Source organism: Orycteropus afer, unplaced genomic scaffold (assembly GCF_000298275.1).
Source record: "Orycteropus afer afer isolate SDZICR_OR568_19922 unplaced genomic scaffold, OryAfe1.0 scaffold00071, whole genome shotgun sequence".
NCBI lineage: Eukaryota > Metazoa > Chordata > Mammalia > Tubulidentata > Orycteropodidae > Orycteropus > Orycteropus afer.
Window position 1 is genome coordinate 11,628,416 of NW_006921658.1, and position 17,483 is coordinate 11,645,898.

Below are 17,483 nucleotides of genomic sequence, written 5' to 3' on the forward strand. Positions count from 1 at the left end.
CAGGTGGTACCTCTGATGGTCTGGCCCCACATGAGGTTGCGGCTGGGCCCAGGGCACTCTCCGAGGCTATCCTGCACAATATACCAGAGGCCCCAATGACGACCAGACCACATGATGGATAGTGGCTGATGGGCCACCTTTTCCTGTTCATCCATGACGTCTTGGTCTGGCCACAGAGGGTATGGGTAATGGTGGGATGATGTGAGGTGGCTGACAGTTGAGGGTGGCTGAGCAAAGGCACAAAGATGATGAGGAGGTTAGTGGGAAGGAAAGAGGAAAGGAAGGGGGCCACGCGAGGCTGCACAGGGAAAGAGTGGCATTGCTTACTGGGGCAGGCAGCAGGAGGCAGTGGGTGGAGGATGAATGGGGTCCCCACCCGTGGGGCAGCAGGCAGCACCTGACCACCACTACCTCTACCCGCAACTCCTGTGGACTTCACAGTTGTGGGGAAAGGGGATCTGTCCATGCCACATGCATGCTGAGACACCAGGGGTTTCCGGCGAGTGGTGAACAACTGAATCTAAACAACTGAATGTAAACATGTCAATAAGTAAGGAGTGGGTATATTTTTAAAAAGTAGTAGTGACAGCATTGTCACAGAGTTAGCATTTTAAGACTCAGTTGTATCAGTACTGAGTACTTAAGTGAACTGTGGGATCTTAGTTGCATATTTTTGTTTTTCTGATTGTGATTTATTTTATGGAACACTTGAGAGTTAGAGCTGAAAATGGATTTAAAAAGCAGATACAGTTTCCCCATGCCATAGCCACCTAATCACTGTGGAAAACTTCCTGCAGGTACTCAGAATTTTGCTACACTTCTCAGAGCTCCATTAGCCTTACAAAGGCTGTGCTTGAACCTCTTAATTAGGAGTCATAGAATCCAGGCTAAGGAATTCTGATACAGGTAGCTGGAAGAATGGTTCTTCCTATTCCTTTAAACACTTAAAAACTAATAATTGCCAAATAAATTGTTGCAGAGCATTATAGTTACAATCCAGTTACCTTTAACTTTGTTGTTGTGTGCCATAAAGTTAATTCTGACTCATAGCTACCCTATAGGACAGACTAGAACTGCCCCATAGGACAGACTAGAACTGCCCCATAGGGCTAAGGGTTTCCTAGGCTATAGTCTTAATGGGAGCAGATTGCCAGGTTTCCCTCCCCGCCACCTCCTGGTGGAATGTTTGGTAGGTTCTAATCACCAACCTTTCTTTTTGCAGATGAGCACTTAACCATTGTACCACTAGGACACCTTTCTTTGTATTAAAAAACCAAAGCCAAACTCACTGCCATCAAGTCGTATCTGACTCATAGTGACCCCTCCTTGGGTTTCTGAGGCAGTATCACTATGAAAGTAGATTGCCCAATCTTCCTTTTGAGGACTGGCTGGTGGGTTTGAACCACCAGCCTCTGGCTAGCAGTCAGATGCCTTAGGCACTGCACCACCTCCCTTCTCTGTATACTGTTGCTAAAATTAATTTCCTAAATTAAAAAAAAAAATTCTTAAATATCACAAAACTCTACTAAATTCCTACCAAATTTCTGTAATATGACTTCTTTTAGCTAGAAAGTGAAATAGATATTAGAAAGTGTAGTTCCTAATCATTCCTCTCGAGATTATCACAAGAATATACAGATGAAATATTGCTTTTAGATTTTATTTTTCTTTGGAACTCATAGTAAAAGTCTTTGTGTACTGTCTTCTTCATAAATGATTTAATCTTGGGTTATATACAAATTTACCTATTAATTTTCCACTTTAAATTGTACCTAGTGATAATTTTAAATCAGTCAAGCAGTTTTGTCAACCTCTTTTGTTCAAAGAAGGAACGTTATAATTTAAAAAAAAAAAATCTATTTGATATGTTAATAGGATTTTTTATGCATTTGAGAGTATATTTTATTCTCCTAGCCTGTGCTCAAAGAATAAAGAAAAAGAAAACTTTCAGAGCTTGAGAGGCTGGGCACTGAGATTGTGTCTTTGGTCAAATGATTCAGACAATGGCTTAGACTATGACAGTTGACATCAGTTGGATTGTCAGCATATTGAAAAACAAAAGAATGTTTTGGGTATTTTTGTCTTCCTGTCTCAAGTATAAGGTGCTCTGGTGGCAAAGTGGTTAAAGCATTTGACTATTAATCAAAAGGTCAGAGATTTGAATCTACCAGCTGCTCCACAGGAGAAAGATAAGGCAGTCAGTTTCCATAAAGATTTACAGCCTTGGAAACCCTATGAGAGTAGGTCTACTCTGTCCTAAAAAGGGACCCTATGAGTTGGAATTGACTTGATGGCAGTGAGTTTGGTTTTGGTTTATCTCAAGTACACCCAAGTAAGAATTCTACCACGGAACCACTGCTGCCCCATTAGACGCTCTGTAAAAAAAACAAAACAAAACCCAAACTCTGTGCTGTTGAGTCAACTCTGACTCATAGCGACCCCTACTTGGGTTTCCGAGGTGATATCTCTATGGAAATGGATAGCCCAGTCTTTCTTAGACCTCTCTGTAGGTGAGGCACAATTCCTCACTACACAGATTCCATACCAAACATACTTAATCAGCTTGTCACTCATATATAATTACTTACGTTATCCTGTAACTAACAAGGATTGAAGTTTTTCCCAAAAAGACCCTGAGACGTAGTTTTGTGTCTTATTTCCATATTGAGGGTACTCAGTATGATCAGTATGTCTTTTGTGGCATTAGGCTTCAGCAGCTGATTCTTCCTTTTTAAACACTTCCTTTTCTTTGGTTCTGTAGTGAGATCGCCAAACTGCACAGCCTGAAGGCACTGTCCCTATAAGACTGTCTTCACTTCAGATACCCGTTGCAAGGTCAGGGGTCCCCAGGGCCACCCTCAACTTCAGACCAGCTGGTTATAAGTTCAAACCCTCAGGTTTGATAATTCCCTAGGAAGACTCACAGAAGTCAGGAAAGTGCTCTTCTTACTGTTTTACTCTAGCAAAAGGAAGATATGGATGGAGAAAAATCTGAGAGGGTTCCAAATGCAGAGTTTCTGTTGTCCTTATTGTTGTTGTTATGTGCCATTGAGTTGGACCTGACTCATAGCGACCCCTCCTTGGGTTTCCTAGGCAGTATCACTATGGAAGTAGATTACCCCACCTTCCTTCCGAGGAGTAGCTGGTGGGTTTGAACCGCCAGCCTTTTGGTTAGCAGTCAAGTGCCTTAGACACTACACTACCAGAGCTCCCTTAGGTAAGTGTTATTCTCCCAACATCTGACATTAAAGTTGATGATACTCAGTATTATAGCTCTCTGAAAGTCAGGCTGATATCAGTGGCTCTAAGTCCTATCCCTCTCATCACATGGTTGGTCTTTCTGGCAGAATCAGCCCTCACCTTTTGTCATCTAATTAGCATAAACTAAATTATGATTCAAGGGTCCCACCATGAGTAACACCATGACACTTCTATCACTTGGGAAATTATGGAAGTTTAGAGGTTGCCTGACAGGAACCTAGACAAAGGCGAGACCTCTTTTGCTGGTAGCTGCCATGAGTAGACCTCGTGGCAACCCTGTGCATAGAGGAATGGAATGCTGCCTGCTCTTGCATCATCCCCATGATCTGTTATGGACTGTTACGATACATAGGATTTTCTTTGGCTGATTTTATGAAGTAGATCACTGGGCCTTTCTTCCTAGTCTGTCTTTAGTGTGGAAGCTCCCCTGAAATCTGTTCAGCATCGGAGCAACATTCAAGCCTCCACTGACAGACAGGTGATGGTTAGGATTGAGGTTCATTGGCCAGCAGTCAAACCCAGGTCTCCTGCATGGACGGGAGGAATTCTATCACGGAACCACCACTGCCCCCTTAGACCTCTCTGTTAAAAGAAACCCCAGAAAACCCCGAACTCTGTGCCATTGAGTAGATTCTGACTCATATTGACCCCTGCTTGGGTTTCCGAGGTGGTATCTCTACAGAAGTAGATAGCCCAGTCTTCCTTAGACCTCTCTGTAGTTGAGGCACAATTCCTCACTACACAGATGCCATACCAGATTTTTCCCCTAAAGATAGTTTTGTGAATTGTTATGAGAAATACTGCCATATATATATGGGTTAGCTCTGTTAATTTTTCCTAAAAAAAAAAAAACCAAAACTTTGGGTTCTTGCTTGTTCTCTCTCTGAGCTTATAGCTTGCACCTGAGTTTCTGTGCCAGGTGCCAATTGAACACTGTCACTGGACCCCTAAATCTTCTATTATTTGAAGAGTGCCCACTGGTGAAAGGTGGATGTAAGTTCTGTTGGAGTAATCCAGACTGCATGTTTTATCTTTTTTTCTGTGCTCTGCAGGGGGTGTCATTAACTTGTCAGTGCCTATAGTTCTGACAGCTACCCAAGAAGATAAAGAGAGGCTGGATGGCTGTACAGCATTTGCTTTGATATATGAGGGCCACCGTGTGGCTATTCTTCGCAACCCTGAGTTTTTTGAGCACAGGAAAGAGGAGCGCTGTGCCAGACAGTGGGGAACAACGTGCAAAAACCACCCTTACATCAAGGTCCTGAACAGATCTGTTGTGTTTCATCTTGATTTGCCAGTAATTTTTACTCTGAAATGTGGACATTTCCTACATACTGGTTGTTTTATTGGAATTGTTGATATTTTACAGAATTGAGACTGGATTGCATAGTCCAGATAAATATTTATTCGATAAATATGTTTTAAACATCTACTATATAGCAGACATAGCTCTGGTGGTGCAGTTGTTAAGGCATTTGGCTGGTAACCAAAAGGTCAGCAATTTGAACCCCAGCCACTCTGTGGGAGAAAGATGAGGCAATTTACTTACGTAGAGCTTTATAGCCTTGGAAACCCTATGGTGCAGTTCTACTCTGTCCTATAGGGTAACTGTGAGTTGGAATTGACTCAATTATAGTTGTTTTTTTTTTTTTTTTACATACAGCAGACATTGAGCTAGGTGCTGGGAACATTGGCTTGATGGACATGGTGGGCATAGCCTTTATACTCTTGAAGTGTGAAGTTTGTCTGTGGGAGTAGACGTTAACCATGCAATTATAGCAGGGTGCAAGGCCAGGGGTGCTTTGGGGGTCCATGACTGTGTGGGTTTTTCATTTAATGTTGTTTAAAGTGTGCAAAAATAAAATATAATTAGTTTCTCCAAAGTGTCTTATTTTATGAATTATTCTGTTAATCAACATAAACAACGTTGAAAAGAAGACTTCTGTTACTCAGAAAGTTGTAATTATTTAGATTGATTTTGTTTTTTCATGTGCAAATATAATAGTTTCTCAAGTTTTTAAAGAAATTACAAAATGTATTCTCATTCTAAACTAAAAACCAAAAATCCAACTCATAGCGAGCCCTCCTTGGGTTTCCAAGGCAGTATCACTATGGAAGTTGGTTGCCCAATTTTCCTTCCAAAGAGTGGTTGGTGGGTTTGAACCACCAGCCTTCTGGTTAGCCATCAGATGTCTTAGGCACTGTGCTACCAGAGCTCCTATTCTCATTCTAGAGTCTTTCTAATTCCTATTCAGTTGTAATAGTCAAGCAGAGTTACCTTTGACCTCAAGATATGAATAATTTACAGTTGCATTGAGCTTATATGAGAATTTTCTCATTTTGATCTTGGTTTCATGTTTGAAAAGTTATTTTTGTTTTTTTCCTACTAGATGGTTATGGAACAAGGAGATTGGCTAATTGGAGGAGATCTTCAAGTCCTGGACCGAATCTATTGGAATGATGGTCTTGATCAGTATCGTCTTACTCCTACTGAGCTAAAGCAGAAGTTTAAAGACTTGAATGCTGGTAAGACAAAGACCTAATTATCTAATATGAGACTATTTGGAGTCTTTGCTTGATGGAAAGGTTCAATTTTTTTCAGTGCTTACTAAAATGTTAAACAGAATGGTAAGTACATTTTAAGGATCAGCATTGAATCCAAAACCCAAAGTGTGATCCCAGTCTTCACATTCCCACTTCTACATCCTCATTGCCAGGTACCCCACATCACTCATTCTCTCTCTGAGCCATCTGGAGCTAGAATGGTGCTCACAAATTGAAAGAAAACTGTCCTTCAGATTGTCAGATAGGCAAATGTCAGCTGCAAGTTTGGAGAACCCACATGACATCCCAGTCTTAACCACTGGCCAGAGTTGAGGGCTGGTTTCTCAGTACTCCTTCAGGATGCCAGCCACTAACTCAGAAGTCCACACTCTTTACTTACTGACTTGCTGGCTTCCACTGACTTTTTAGTTTGATAATTTGCTGAATGATTCACAGAAATCAGAGTATACCATACTTACGACTACAGATTTATTATAGTCAAAAAGTATACAAACAAAGAAACATATAGGATGAGGTCTGGGAGGTTCCCAACATGGAGAAGCTCTCTGAACCGCTGTATTTAGGGCTATTATCAGCCACTCCTGCACAATAGACTTAAATCATTTCTCCTAAGGCCAGCTGATACTGGCCTCCCAGTTGAGTCTTTTCTGGTCTGGCCAGCTCCAACTTGCTAGCACCAATTCTCAGGTGTGGCTTGGAAGTCCCAGATGAAAGCACACCAATTACTCTAAGGGTTATTTCTTCAGGGCTAAGGATTGAGGCCATCTTACTAGAGTAAAACTAGGTCTTTTACCCCACAATGAATAAATATAAATATGGCAACAAAATAGATAAGGAAAGGTAGTCAGTATAACCCAGCTTTGCGATATTTCAGCAAATGGATGCAGCGCTAAAAGTGCTCACTGTTCTATGCCAAGAAATTTGGAAGACAGCTACATGGCCAACCATTCGGAACAGATCTGTATTGGTGCCCCTTGGTCGAGCAGAAAGTGGAAATTATCAGACAATATCATTAATATCATATGCAAGTAAATGTTCTTGAAGATAATTAAAACATTATTGCAGCAGTACATTGACAGGGAACTGCCAAAAATTCACCCTCAGATTCAGAAGAGGATGCAGAACAATGAATTGTGGCTGAAAGCAGAGAATACTAGGAAGATGTTTACCTGTGTTTTGTTGACTATGCAAAAACATTCATCTGTGGGGATCATAACAAATTATGGCTAACATTGCGAAGAACGGGAATGTAGACCGTTTAGTTGTGCTCATGAAGAGCCAGTATGTAGACCAAGAGGCAGCTATTGGAACAGAACAAGGGTTTACGATTAGGAAAAGTGTGTGTCAGGGTTGTATCCCTTCACCATGCTTATTCAGTCTGTATGCTGAGCAAATAATCTGAGAAGCTGGACTATATGAAGAAAATACAGGATCACGATTGGAGGAAGACTCATTAACAACTTGTGATATGCAAATGATACCACTTTGCTTACTAAAAGTGAAGATGATTTGAAGCACTTACTAGTGAAGATCAAAGACTACAGCCTTCATTGTGGATTCTCCACATAAAGAAAAAAATTCTCACAGCTGGACCATTAAGCAACATCATGATAAATGGAGAAAAGATTGAAGTTATCAGGGATTTCATTTTACTTGGATTCACAGTCAACGCCCGTGGAAGTAGCAGTCAAGAAATCAGACGTCATATTGCACTGGGAAAATCTACTGCAAAAGACCTCTTTAAAATGCTGAAGAGCAAAGATGTCTCTTTGAGGACTGAGGTGCACCTAACCCATGTCATGGTATTTTCAGTTACCTCATAAGCATGTGAAAGCTGGACAATGAATAAGGTAGACCCAAGAAGAATTGATGCATTTGAATTATAGTGTTAGTGAAGAATATTGAAGTACCGTGGACTTCCAGAAGAATTAGCAAATACATCTTGGAAGAAGTATAGACAGAATGCTTCTTAGAAGTAAGTCTTACATACTTTGCACATGTTATTAGAAGAGACCAGTCCCAGGAGAAGGACATCAGTGTTGATAAAGTAGAGGGTCAGAAAAAAAGAGGAAGACCCTGAATGAGATGGATTGATAGAGTGGCTGCAGCATTGGGATCTAACATAGCAGTGAGTGTCAGGATGATGCATAAGCAGTGATTGTTTTGTTCCTGTTGTACATAGGGTCGCTAAGTTGGACCACCTCAGTGGCACCTAACAACAGCTCTAACACTAAATCAACCTGTGTGGTTTTGGCTATGTTACTATAATTTTATTAAAAATGATTTTGTATCTGTTTAGAAAACAGAGGCTAGTAACAAATTGACTTTTTATTTATTTATTATAAAGCTCACATGTTAAAACTAAATGGAAATAGACCTGACTCATAGCGACCCCTCCTTGGGTTTCCAAGGCAGTGTTACTACAGAAGTAGATTGCCCAACCTTCTATAGAACAGAAATTATTTGACTGATTACTCATATCAGTGTGCTTTATGTCTCAGAATGTCCGAGAATCTTACATGAATGGAATGTGTTAAAGCAGCAAGAATAGAACAGCAGTGTCTGTATCATGTTTACTTGTCATTGAATGAATATATTTTGGGTGTCTGTTACATGCCACTGTGCCAAGTACTGAGGATCCATAGATCCAGGCACCTATAGTCTAGAAGAGAGAGGCATTAAACAAATAGCAGAAGAAGTTGTTTTAGAATAGGTTAGTAATATCTTCAGATTTCTTGATTAACATGAAATAGAACAGTAAGAAAAGAGAGTTTATAGATACTGCTCTTTACCGTCCTGTCTTATACATTATAAAGTGAAAAAGGGGAGTTCTGGTGGCCTAGTGCCTAATTCATTTGTCTGCTAACCAGAAGGCTGGAGGTTCAAACCCCCTAGCTATTCCTTGGAAGGAAGATGGAGCAATCTACTTCTGTAATGTTACTGTCTTGGAAACCCAAGGAGGGGTTGCTATGAGTCTGATCTTTACTGTCCTGTCTTATATATTATAAATTACATTTTTGTAATCAGACTTCAATGGCATTTTTGTGTCAGACTTCCTGCCATTGGGTCGTTTACACCCACAAAAATCTAACTCACTGCCATTGAGTCGAATCCCACTCACAGTGACTCCTCCTTTGATTGCTAAACAGTTCAAACCCACCAGCCACTCCTTGGAAGGAAGGTTGGGCAATCCACTTCTGTAGTGATACAGCCTCGGAAACCCAAGGAGGGCTCACTGTGAGTCGGATCTGACTAGAAGGCCCATACAAACAACAACATCACTATCAAAGTAGATTGCCCAGTCTTCCTTCCGAGGCGTGGCTGGTGGGTTTGAACTGCCAGCCTTCTGGTTAGCAGTCAAATGCCTTGTTGTTGTTATGGGCCATCGAGTTGGACCCAGCTCATAGCGACCCCTCCTTGGGTTTCCAAGGCAGTATCACTACGGAAGTGGATAGCCCAGCCTTCCTTCCAAGGAGTGGCTGGTAGGTTCGAACCGCCAGCCTTCTGGTTATGAGTCAAGTGCCTTAGGCACTACGCTACCAGAGCTCCTGTCAAATGCCTTAGGAGGTGGGTAATTGATGTGAGTTTACTTTGGTGCGCTCATATTCTCTTCCTCCCTATACTTGCAAATACAAAGTGCCACATCTGGGAAGAGCATTCACTGTAGATTTTGGGAGGCTTTTTTAAAGATCTGAAGAATTTGAGGTATCTTGCAATGATGCCACTAAATATTTCTCACCCATTACAGATTGGTCAGGTCCTAGGCATTCATGTTGCTTTCTTTTATATTTTCTGTGTAGAAATCAGGTAGATGTGGCTGAGAAAGAACAGAGGCACCTTTTTGGGAAATACTGGCTACTGAACCATCTTTGTTACCCAGAAACCCCCCTTCCCAAGTGACAACCGTATATCTGGGAAAGAGCACCCATTTCATCAGTTGGCTTTAGCTGCTGTGAGCTGCAGGTCCTAGTGGCCATTCTGAATCCTGTATATATGTATACTCTTCTCCTGGACTGACTCTCTCAGTTGTACAGTGAAGACAATGATGATATCTAATGTGGAGGATTTTATTTTAAAAAGATAAAGGAGAGAGTATGTGCAGGGCACTTAAAGCAGTACCTGGAGCATAGAGATTAAGATGTCATCATTTCTATTTTGTGAGTGGGTCAGAAGCTTGTCCATCCATATTTGTGTGAAGGTCAGGGAAAGAGAAAGAATACCTGTGTGGCTCTGTTGTTGTTTGCTGATAATTGGGGTGACAGAAGCTTAAAAGGGATCAAGAACAGGAAGTCTTTAAATGGGTCACATATCCAAGGCTCCACGGTTTCCATCCAGCCTGTATCATTGATTCACATTTTCTCCTTGGTCTCTCTAGGGTATCTGAGTATAGGATCCCCTTCTGAATTTTACTCTCTTCTGAATTCAAAGCAAATACTTATCTTAAACTACTGGTGTCAAAACTTCTCTGAATGTTATACTTGGAAACACTATATGACAGCTCATTCTCTTTCTTTCTGATAGGGTTTGAGTCTAGTTATAGGGAATGAATCATTGATATAAATCAATAATGGTACCCCCATTCTCTTCAGTCAGTGACTAATTTAAGGATCAGCATGTGTCATCAGTTTTGGCCTTTAAAAGGAAGAGGGCTTCTGGGGTAGATTTTCCTTCCTGATAGGAAACTGACTATGACCAAAAAAAAACTTTTCTTTTCTCTCTCTCATTACTGGTTATGGATTGAATTGTGTCACCCTAAAATATGTATTATAAATCCTTACCGCTATCCCTGTGCTTGGTTCTACAATCCATGCCAATGGAAGCAGCAGTCAGGATATTAGACAACGTGTAGCACTGGGAAGGTCAACTGTGAAGAAACTGTTTCAAGTGCTGATGAGCAAGGATGTCTCCTTGAAGACTAAGGTGCACCTGACACAAGCCATGATATTTCCAGTCACCTCATATGCATGTGAGAGCTGGACAATGAATAAGGAAGACCGAAGAAGAGTTGATGCTTTTGAGTTGTGGTGCTGGCGAAGAATGCTGAAAGTACCATGGACTGCTAAAAGAACTAACAGATCTGTCCTGGAGGAAGTGCACCCGAAATGCTCCTTGGAAGGGAGAATGGCCAGACTTCGTCTCACCTATTTTGGTCATGTTGTCAGAAGGGACCATTCCCTGGAGAAGGATGTCATTCTTGGTAGGGTGGAGGGTAGAGGAAAGAGGAGGTGGCCTTCAAAGAGATGGATTGACATGGTGGCTGTGATGATGGGCTCAGTTATAGCAGGGATCTTGGAGCTGGGGGTGGGATGGGCAGTGTTTTGTTCTGCTGTGCATGGGGTGGTGTGCTGTGAGTGGAAAATGACTGGAGGGCACCTAACAACAACAATCCCTGTGGTTATAATCCTGTTTGGGAATGGGGTTTCTTTGTTATGTTAATGAGGATGTATTAATACAGCTTGTGTGTTCAGTCTCTTTTGAGATGTAATAAGAGCAGATTAAGCAAGGAAGCAGAGCTGTAATTGTGGGAAGATAGATGCCCTGAAGATCTCCAAGGAAGGGGAGAAACAGAAGCTGAAGAGATAAGGACCTTCCCTCAGAGTCAACTGAGAGAAAAAGCCTTAGTGCCTAAGGCATTTGGCTGCTAACAGAAGACTGGTGGTTCAAACCCACCAGCCACACCTCAGAGGGAAGGTTGGGCAGTCCACTTCTGTAGAGATACCACCTTGACTTGATGGCAGTGAGTTTGGTTTGGTTTTGTTCTAGCGCTTGAGCCCCGAATTCACTCTTCTAACCTCCTAAACTGTGGGAAAATAAATTTTTGTTTGTTAAAGTCATCTACTTGTGGTACTTCTGTTATAGCAGCACTAGATAACTGAGACATGCTTGAGATGCTGCCACGTGAGGGTGAAGTGTTTGGAGCTCCTGCAGCCATTCTGTATCCATGAGAATCACAGCTATGCCAACCTGTTTCCTTACTCTAGCATTTTCTCATCCAAACGTGGAGCCATCTGTGTCTAGATTTCTTTTTCAAAGGGGTAATACATCGCTTTGAATTGATTCATGATACTTCCAGTTGGTTCTTATGTTCCTTAAAGCCAGAGCATCTGATAGTTCATTATGTGTAGACTTCGTTTTTTTTTCTGGTGAACATGAACGTTTTTAATATCAGACTTGTTGAAATCATCTTATTTTTATTTTATTTTTTTTGCTGAAATTTGAATTCATACCTGGAATTGATGTTAGTAAATCAGTTGGTGGCATTGTTGAGGGCATTTGTTAAGGATTAGTATTTCATAATTGGAGACTTTAATATGACATCTTTGAAGGCCAAACATTTAAAGTCATTTAGAGATTGTTTTACATAATGAGTTATTACAAGTTTGTTTAAAGCAGCTGAGAGCCACGAGCCAGTTATTAACCTTACATCAGAAAACAGAGATCTTTGGAGTTACACTTTACTTACTTTTCCATTTTAGATTGAGGCAAATAAGCAACAGACAAAGGCAGTATGCTTTGTAGTTCTTGTTCGATCATTTAGGATGTCCATAACAAGTCATTTATTAACATGTACAAGACTTGGTTTAAGGGAGAGAAAAGGGAATACTTATTTTTTCTTTTACTTAGGGCTTCTTTTCTTACGTCCGTTTCTTTCTCCTCTCTCCTCATCTTAGAAGTACTCTGTTTTCCCCACATGGGTGTTCTCCTGTGTACAACATTAATATAACCAGTTCTGTTGATTCTAGACCATTCTGTAGCTGGAAGAATTAAAATGTCTTTAATATCCACCTCAGTGATTGCAAAGTGCCATGATATCCAGGTGTTAGATTGTTTGAATCACTGCTTGTTGACCAAAATCCTGGAAAAGTAGAATGAATTTCACTTAAGCCAGGCAAGAGCCGGTTAGTATATATTATGCAAAGAATATTTGTATCCTTCCAGATTTCAAAGAGAAAAATTGACGTAATTTTTTTCAAGTCAGTTTGTGGTAGTATAGTGCTGAATAAGTCTGAGAAAGCTTTGTAGAGTTGTTTTGTTACTAGCTATAATTTGATAGGCTTTCTTGACTATAGATAACCATAAGCTGGGAATACTGTGATAAGGGATTGGTAGGTGATAGAAGCTTCTGTTAGCTGGGGTCCCAGTGGCAAACAGAAGGTGCACTCAGATGAGACTATGAACACAATAGAATGAAGTATTTAAAGAAGGGTGGTCAGGGTTAAGGGAACCCACAGATGTTTTGGACCCACAGACAATTACCACTCCTGAAAAAAACAAGGGAAGGAACCAGTGTTTCTGAAGCCATGTGGGAACTAGAGCTGTGAAAAAGGACTGTTGGTCAGAGCTTTTTGGAGGGGGACATGGGCAAAGCCAGAATCACAGTCTCAATATTAGCAGGACACTAATAGGGAAAACTCCCCCAAACCTTTTCTTCCTCCATCCTTTCATTGATTGCTAATGTCTCCCATTATGAAGCCACAAATGTCCCATCCTGTAGACCCCTTACTCCCATACACAGACATAGACACAGGAAAGGGCAGAGAGTAGATAATGAGAATGGGAGAAAAATGGAGAGCAACTAGCTCAGAGCCCAGTTTGCAAAACGCTTTACACTCAGTGTTCATTTTACCTTTAATTTGAGAGCATTCCTAGTCTTGTGAATGAAAAACAATTTATTGCTGCCGTACTTTGGGGTATGAGAGTACCAGTTTGTGAAAATTCTAACAGTAGATTCATATTTATACTCAAGTGGCCCATTTCTCTTTTATTGATTCCTTGTTTTTTCTCCTAAGCAATTTAAGTAAAAGAAAGGCTTGTGAGGGAGTGGTGGGAGGTTAAGCCCCTTTTTACTTACAATTCCATTAAAAACCCCCTACAAAACCAAACATCGAATACATTCACAACCCCCCGGCCCTCCCCCCAAAAAAACCGTGCCTAGCAACTGTACTTTCTTGTTTGTCTAGTGTATTGAGTTAGGAAAAATCTGTTCTTAGAGCTTTCGGGTAAAGTGGCAGATAACAAAGCTTTGGTAGGATTGGAAGAGGAGAATTATTAATTACTGCTGTATGTAGGACAGTTTAGCAGAGAAGTTGAAAGGAAAGAAGCAGGAAGATGTTGTAATTCTGGGTTTAGTGGTCAGGATGCATACCAGGGCTCTGACTGTGGACTGGAGAGTGAAGCACAGTTCTGAGAAATTTTGGGAAAGGGTAACTAGGGTTTAGGAGCCTTTTCATGCTCATCATCTCATTTATTGCTTATGACAACCCTGCAGGGAGAACTGAAGTTGTCCTTGGACCCTCAACTAAGTCTACCTGGCTCTGTGCAGTGTGCCACAACAGCATGTAATGACAGTGATGCTAGATTAGGCAGCCCGTGCGCTGCATGTATCCCGTGGTGTCAGCAGTGCACTCTGTTCCCACCATCAGGAAATGCTTATGGCTGCCATTTCTTTCCCCTATCACAAATCAAACACTTCTCCATTTTCTTTTTCCCCTTCTACCTTCCAGAAGGAAACGGGGCCCTTCCATAGTGCATTGGGTTTTGAACTAGATGGTATAGAGTCCCGAGGAAAGAGAGAGGATCTACACTACTAAAATGTCCTATCACTTACCATGAAATACAAGAGATGGATTAGATGTAGGAGTTAGACCTGAGTTTGGTGTGAGATATGACAGGGATAGTGAAAGTGGAAGAATTGTGGGTATGGGGGATGGTAACAAACAATATATATTGAAATGTCTTTAGTAATAGGTCTCTATAACTGATGAATTGAAAGGTCAGAAGTTAGAGATACAGCTAACAGGAGCCATCTGTATCCGCATAGTAATTGAATCCAGGTGAAGGGATACATTTCCTGAGTGAGTATGTAGAGAAAGAATTTCATAGGACCCAGAAATGAACCCGATTGCTCCAAGAGGACTACAAGATGTCAGAAACAGGTGGTTACACCAAAATGGCCAAGCTGAACATAAAATGTCATAAATATTATAATTACAACTATGTAAAAATGTATGTAGAAGGAGAAAGACTAGGAGACTATGCCAAATATATTAGGGCAACACAACTGTAGGGGTTCTCCCCCCCAACTTTTTTTTATTCTTCATTGTATCATTGTTTTTACTTTAAAAAAAATGAGTAAAGAGGTAGATGAAATATAAATGGTTGAAACCATGGTTACCAGACCTTTAGGATGTGAAGATGAGGTAAATTTTTATGTCAGAGGCAGTAGAGAAGTTGGGACACTTTAAAATAGGAAAGTGCCTTTTGATTTGGCAAGTATTTCTTACTCACTGTGATAGAGCAAGAAGGAACTGGTTGAATGAGTGAATTTAATCCAGCAAACTCCTGCATAGATGAAGAAATGGAATTCCATTCTTTTCTTTCATTACTTTATTCTCAGTCACCAGACTTATCTTCTGAAAACAGATCTCATAATGTCCTGTTGGACTTAAATATATTCCTTTCAACACGTATTTATTCTTTTACAGAATGTTTAATTTTTCCTCTAGATTATAGCCTCTTAGAGGGCAACATGACCAAAGTAAGTGAGATGAAGTCTGACCATTCTTGCTTCCAAGGAGCATTCTGGCTGCACTTCCTCCAGGACAGATCTGTTAGTTCTTTTAGCAGTCCATGGCACTTTCAGCTTCTTCGCCAGCAGCACAGCTTAGAAGCATCAATTCTTCTGTCTTCCTTATTCATTGTCCAGCTCTCACGTGCATACAAGGTGAATGAAAATATCACGGCTTGTGTCAGGTGTACCTTGGTCCTCAAAGAGACGTCCTTGCTCCTCAGCACTTGAAGAAGGTCCCCTGCGGCCAACTTGCCTAGTGCTATATGTCGCCTAATGTCCTGACTGCTGTTTCCATTGGCATCAATTGTAGAACCAAGCAGTGTGAAGTCTTTGACAACTTCAGTCTTTCTCCATTTATTGTGATGCTACTTATAGGTCCATTTGGGAGGATTTTTATTTTCTTTATGTTGCGATGTAATCCATACTGCAGACTTTATTTTTCAATCTTCATCAGTAAGTGCCTCAAGTCATCCTCACTTTCAGCAAGCAAACTAATGTTGTCAGTGTATTGCAGGTTGTTAATGATTCTTCCTCCATCTTGATGCCACGTTCTTCTTCATATAGTCCAGCTTCTCAGGTTGTTTGCCCGGCATACAGATTGAATAAGTATAGGGAAAGGATACAACCCTGATGCACTCCCTTCTTGATTTTAAACCATGCAGTGTCCCCTTGTTCTGTTCGAACAACATCCTCCTGGTCAATTTACAGGTTTCTCATGTACAGGTCATTGTACAGGTTCCAACTCATAGCAACCCTTTATGTCAGTAGAACTGCTGTATAGGTTTCCAGGGAGCTCTGGTGGTGTAGTGCCTAAGGCATTTGACTGATAATGAGAAGGTTGGTGGTTCTAAACCCACCAGATGCTCCACGAAACAAAGATGGGGCAGTCTGTTTCCATAAAGATTTACTGCCTAGGAAACCAATGGGGGTTGCTATGAGCCAGAATCAACTCGATAGCAGTGAGTTTGGTTTTTTTTAATAGGGTTTCCAAGGCTTTAAATTTTTACAGAAGCAGGGTGCCTCATCTTTTTCCCACGGAGTGGCTGGTGGGTTCCAAGTCCTGTTCAATCCTGGTTTTCTGTAAAACATTACTAATTATTTCACTTTCTCACTCACAACACCTGTTTGGCATCCAGTAGTGCCTAAGGCATTTGACTGCTAACCAGAAGGCTGGTGGTTCAAACCCACCCACCATCCTCAGAAGGAAGACTGGGCCAATCTACTTCGGTAGTGATACCACCTTGGAAATCCAACAAGGGGTTGCTATGAATTGGATCCGACTCGATGGCAGTGAGTTTGGTTTTTTGGTTTTATCCTTCTTAACCGACATTAAAGTTCTGTGTAAAAATCTTGTGCCAGGGTTCATATCCAGCTGTGTAAATCCTCTATCCTTGACAGAATGGATGAGTCTGTATTAGTCAGACACGTCTCTGCTTTCCTGCTTCCATGCTTTTGCTCATATAAGTCTGCTTGTTTGGAATTCCCTTTTTACTTCTCTCTACCAACGTTTATTTGTCTTTCAGAGGTCGACATACTGCTGTGTGCAGTTCAAATCCAGCCTGTTGCCTGTTTTAGTAAAATAAAGTATTATTGGAACACAGCCACACCTATTCATTTATGTATTGTTGATGGCTGCCTTTGTGCTACAACCACAGGATTGAGTAGTTGCAAAAGAGACCTGTAATGTTCACTCTCTAGCCTTTTACAGAAAAAGTTTCCTTTAGATTCATGGTGTCAGGATCTTCTAGAAATCAGAGCTATTACAATTTTTGATCCTTCCCCAGGTACAGAGGACAGAGGACTAGAAGGAAATGGAAAGGATAAATGTTGAAATTAATTTTGATTCATCTCATAGATCATCTCCTATTGTCAACACAGTTGAATCCACTGTCTTAGGTAAAGCAATCTTAAACTAATCCATAAAGAATTAGTAAATGAACAAAAAGACAAACAATCCAATTAAAAAATGGGCAGAAGACATGAATAGGCACTTCACCAAGGAGGATATTCAAGCGGCCAACAAACATATGAAGAAATGCTCACGATCATTAGCTATTAGAGAGATGCAAATCAAAACAACAATGAG

The 17,483-nt window shown here is 40.9% G+C and overlaps 1 protein-coding gene across 1 annotated transcript in view; it reads left to right on the top strand.

Moving 5' to 3' along the window:
• Window positions 1-17,483, top strand: part of PAPSS1 (3'-phosphoadenosine 5'-phosphosulfate synthase 1) — a 167,023-nt gene that overhangs the window by 78,822 nt on the left and 70,718 nt on the right. The window contains exons 8-9 of the mRNA XM_007940773.2: window positions 4,314-4,519; window positions 5,652-5,787. Coding sequence (XP_007938964.1) covers window positions 4,314-4,519; window positions 5,652-5,787 — 342 coding nt within the window. The remainder of the gene's footprint in view (window positions 1-4,313; window positions 4,520-5,651; window positions 5,788-17,483) is intronic.